This window comes from Cyprinodon tularosa, unplaced genomic scaffold, assembly GCF_016077235.1.
Source record: "Cyprinodon tularosa strain WSP-4 unplaced genomic scaffold, ASM1607723v1 ctg813, whole genome shotgun sequence".
Lineage (NCBI taxonomy): Eukaryota > Metazoa > Chordata > Actinopteri > Cyprinodontiformes > Cyprinodontidae > Cyprinodon > Cyprinodon tularosa.
In genome coordinates this window covers 410,001-414,965 of record NW_024039578.1, presented here as the reverse complement: position 1 = coordinate 414,965, position 4,965 = coordinate 410,001, and the positions used below count along the sequence as shown (strand labels likewise).

Here is a 4,965-nt window from a genome sequence, read left to right as displayed (position 1 = left end):
CCGTTTATTATTTGGTGGCCTTATCTCTGCAGGTAATTATAGGAATGACTGAAACGTGTTCAGACACAGAAAGGACATAAACTGACTAAGCAACAAAATATAACGTTTTACCCAGACCATCAGGAAAATCCTCCTGATAATAAATCAGGTTATTTTTTTCCCCCAGACAATATTCTGTTTTGATTCAAAGAAACTTTGACTCATTTGGATCTTCTTGAGGATCTGTGCTCCTTTCTTTCTTCATATTGAGGAATTTTAACGTTATCCCATCCTAGTCATCAGAAAAACCTCAACCGTTTAGTTAACATCAGTGTTATGTGCGTCGGGGACATTAATTAATTATTTATTTATTTTTCCAGGTCCAACTTTCTGTTTATACTTTTTGTCTTTTTCTTCTTTTTTGGACACGGGGAATCCCGGACAAGCCCCCATAAATATGTTACGACCACCCAGGCCACGACATATTTGAGGACATGAGACAAACATGAGGGCCAAAAGAATTATTTTATTCTTAATCTCTGGAATTTCTTTTTAGATCAGGTGTTTTGTTTTTCTGCAAAGAGACAAAAAAAAACAGAGTCAGATTTTTTCCCCAGTTCCCCGTGTCCAAAAAAAAAAAACAGAAGAGTGCTAGAAGAAAAAGACCCAAAGTACAAACAAAAAGTTGGACCTGGTAAGCCGATCCAAAGAAACAAAACGTCACAGCAGAGGGACAACCCTATACAGGGCCGCCAAAGCCTCTGCTAGTAACGAACTAACGGTTAAAACACAGGACAACCGGTCCCACCAGGTCAAAGTTAGAAAAACTCAGCAAAAAACAAAGGCTAAGGAACAAAAACACCGCATGGCAGGCTGGAGAGAGAGGCTAACAGGTGGAAACCCAGCCTACTTATAGGAGGACCAATATCACCCAAATTAACGTAATTGAGTTACAAAAGAAAAAAGAATTATCAAGAGTCTAAAAAATAAGCTATTCAACTAAGGTCTATGCAACACTAGAAGGAAAAATAAATAATGTGCCCGACGCACATAACAATCAGTCACAACAGCACAGATCCTGAACTCTGCTGAGCGATGATTCTCCAGCTTCCTAAGATTAAGACCAAACCACCAGTTCAGCTAAAACTGAGTCTTTTGAAAACTTTAAGAATCTGTGCTCGGATCTCCTTTCTTCTGCTCTAATTTCTTCCCCCGACACAAGAAATTCATCCATTTGTTTTTGTTTTTTAATCCACCGATATGCAGATGAATCACCTGCTGTGATCGTACCTCATTGTTCTGTACAGCAGTTAAGATCTTCCAGACCTTTTCTCAGGAGCTTAAACCCAAATATCAAATATAAACTAAGGACTGGCCTCTGATCACCTGCTTAAAGTTGATAGAGGTGGTAAAACTTTAACCAAGCTGGACTGCTGTCCATCTGTGAATGAGAGACTGTGGGAAATGTAACTTAAGACTCTAAAACAGCAATATCTCTTAATCCTTAATCCTGGATCAAGTCTCTGGAAAAGTTTACGACAGGATGCAGGTTCAACCAATCAGCATTCACTTTAATGTTTCATCATCACGTCACAATCAACAGGAGGTCACATGGTCACAAACAGGAAAACACTGTGGAATTACTACTTTCACAATAAGAGCATTTCTTCCAGCCAATCAGGCGTCCGGATCACAGCAGAGTTGTGAGACTCGTTCCGCGATTGGCTGGATTTAGCTGGAGACTTTTATTTTTTTTGTTAAATCGGGAAGCATTTAAAGCAACAAACAGGTTTTATTTTTTGAAAATATAAATACGTTGTAAACATAAGCACAGGAAATATAACATCGACAGATCCGGACCAAGCCCCGCCCCCCCTCGGGGCCTTGAACGTGGCTCCGCCCCCCCTTTTCAGCCGGCCACGCGATAGTTGGCGTGAACCTCCGGCTGGATGTCGCAGATGTGTCGCAGCAGCTCGTTCAGCACCTTCTCCCGGTTGCCGCGGTAACTGTCCTGGATACGAGCCATCCTCTCCACTGTTTCGCGATCAACCTCCACGGCGCTGTTACCATGGGAACCGAGAGCCTGGGAGGGGCAAAAAACAGACCGATGAGAAGGAGAAACAAAACTTTATGGCAGCTTTTTATTTGGTGTTCAATGCAAACAGCTGTAAACGTTATTTTACTGGGTGCTAGCAGCTTCATGTAGTTTACCAGGAAAACCAAACCTCTTTCTACTGGTTTAGAAAAAAAGGAAATAAGTTATATTTCACAATGAAGGATATTTTGTAGAGTAAAAGGCAACATTTCATCATATAAATGCCTGGAGTTCTTTATGGATAAACCTTTAAATGTCCAGATTACACCTGGGTTGGTTTAGCATGTCTGCTGGTGCTGGTTGGTGATTGGTCAGAGGAAGGAGGAGGAGGCGGCCTAGTGCTTAGTGCACAGAGCTTAGAATCATGAGGTTTTGAGTTCAAAGACTGCCACTCAGGGTCCTTGAGCCAGACCCTTGACCCCACACAATGGCAGCCCACTGCTTCCCAAGGTGATTGGTTAAATCAGGCATCCCCACAGTGGGATCTGGGGCCGCAGTCCTGCAGGTTTTAGAGGTTTCTCTGCTCCAGCGCAGCAGATTCACATTGATAGGTGATTAAGAGACTTTTGCTGAACTGGAATCATCAAAATCAGCTGTGCTGAAGCAGAGAAACCTCTAAAACCTGCAGGACAGCGGCCCCCCAGGACCCACTGCTTGGGTTAAATGCAGAGTCCATTTCGATTCTCTATACTTGTGACAGTGTAATGACAATAAAAACTGGGGGGGGGGGAACAAATTCAAATGAGGATCAGAGGAAAACCTAAGAAGGAACCAAGAAGCTTCAAATGAGGAGAAAAGGAGAAGGACAGGCGGACGAACAGAGGAGGAACTCACAGCAGCTTCCTTGGTCTTGAACTCCTTCTCCCTCTGCAGGCGGTACTGTTCAATCTCAGCCTGGGCCTCCTCCTTCGCCTGCTTCAGACGCCGGTTCTTACCTGCAGAAACACACGAAACACTGATAACGACCAGATCAACCCCACCAGGACAAAACTGGGATCTAGTTCAGCCTGAGGATCTCTGAAGTTTAGCATAAATGTGTATGAAATAAAGTCCTTTAATGTCTGTTAAGCAGCAGGAAGGACACAGGAACATTGTTCGGGTTTATTTATTGTTCCAATAAACTAACTTTCATACAAACAGTTTATATTCTAGTCCATTTATCAGATGAATTATGGGCTTTATTCATCCTTAGGTGATAAAGAATGGTACGATGGAGTATTAGGGCAAGGCTAGTATTAGGGCTAGGTTTCTATTGAAAATAAAGTTGTAACATTATGAGAATAAAGTCAGAAATAAGAAGCACTTTCTTCCCTAAAATGAGGAATGTGGGGCATTATGTGAAGTTATACTTTGGCTTCAGTTTGACAAATAAGGAAATCTTTTAGCACATCAGCTTCTCATAATATTACGACTTTATTTTTGTCATTTTACGACTTTATTTTCATAATTTTATGACTTAATCCTCAAAAAAAAAATAATAATAATAATACTCCGTTGAAGAATTGAGCTAAATTTGATCAATAGAAATTCAAAATCAATCAAAATTAAAGGAAATAGGAAAAAAGATCTAAAACTAAAAAAAAAAAAAAATAGAAACATAAAAGGGAAAAAAGATTTGTAAATAAAATAAATGTTTAAAACTACTTTTCACTTTAATTTTTAAGTTACATAAAAAAAAAACTAAAAATATATATCAGTTTCAGACCAACACTAAGAAACTTTTCAACCTTCATAAAATAATTTGATAACTTTTGTGATTATACTAGTTGAAAGACGTCTCTGCCATGGCCTGAGGAGGTCTGTATCGCTTTAAACCAACACTAAGCACCTTTAAGGAGGGCAGCAGTAACACAAACCAACTATAAATATGCAGACTGCTTTATGGTATTTTGCATATTCATGCAAAGTGTTCACAGCTGATATTCAGCCAATGATGCACCTTCCTTCCTGCTGGGATTAATCCGTTTATTGTGAAATTATCTAACATAACATTATTATTACCCCGTTTACACCACCCCTCTGAAACCGATCCATGCCGAGCTCGCTTCCTTACCACCATTTCTACACCACCCCAGCACGGTTCCTCGCCTCCTAGTGGCGATCTACGGTACTACTGCTCTCTAGAGGTAAACAAGCAAACCAACATGGCGGCGCCCGTAACATTCAGGAAGTTTGCGGAGAGTCAGGCCAAGAAAGCAGCCTTTGGTGAATTTACTTGACAGAGTCGGCTTTTGGGAAGTGGATACGACAAACGATCGTCTAATCAGGGCTTCCAGACGCAGGAAACAACGACAGACGTTGAGGTTCATCCCACTGCTGAGCAGAATCATCACTGGAAATCGTGCAGGAATCTAGGATTTTTATGAATGTCCGAAATTTCCTGATTCCAGAGGCTGACTGTAAGGAGACGATGCGGTCTGCTCATGCACTCTTTGTTATCTGAGACAGAACTAAATCGCGCTGAGCCCGACTGATGAACTAGTACTATGTTAGCGCGGTTCAGTTGTGCGTGCCGTTTACACTCAAGCGTTATCTCGGTTACTGCGCTCGGACCAATCTCGGCATGGTTTCAAAAGGGTAGCGGAAATGGGGCTTATATTGATCTGTTTTAAGGCTCTTAACTAGTCAGAACATCAGTCACTGATAATTTGCAGAGGTGGGATACAGTACAAAAAAGTTAAATGTTTTTTTTTATTTTCAACATCGTCATGTGACATTGTTGCGCCACAATTAGATTCATTACCTCATGGCTGTTCATCTTTGACAGCCGATAGAAACAGAAATGTGGTTCAATCTGCAGAGGACTGGGAGGTCCCACACCACGCTGGTCCTCATGGGAAAATTTGTCTTCCTTCAGGAAAAATATAGCTTTTGTCCACTAGGTGGAGCCA

General features: G+C 41.2%; 1 protein-coding gene across 1 annotated transcript in view; it reads right to left on the bottom strand.

Moving 5' to 3' along the window:
• Positions 1-1,529: 1,529 nt before the first annotated feature.
• atp6v1g1 (ATPase H+ transporting V1 subunit G1) overlaps positions 1,530-4,965 on the bottom strand; it is a 6,679-nt gene continuing 3,243 nt past the window's right edge. Inside the window, exons 2-3 of the mRNA XM_038272015.1 lie at positions 2,909-3,009; positions 1,530-2,062 (exon numbers count right to left, since the gene is read on the bottom strand). Coding sequence (XP_038127943.1) covers positions 1,889-2,062; positions 2,909-3,009 — 275 coding nt within the window. The 3' untranslated portion in view covers positions 1,530-1,888. The remainder of the gene's footprint in view (positions 2,063-2,908; positions 3,010-4,965) is intronic.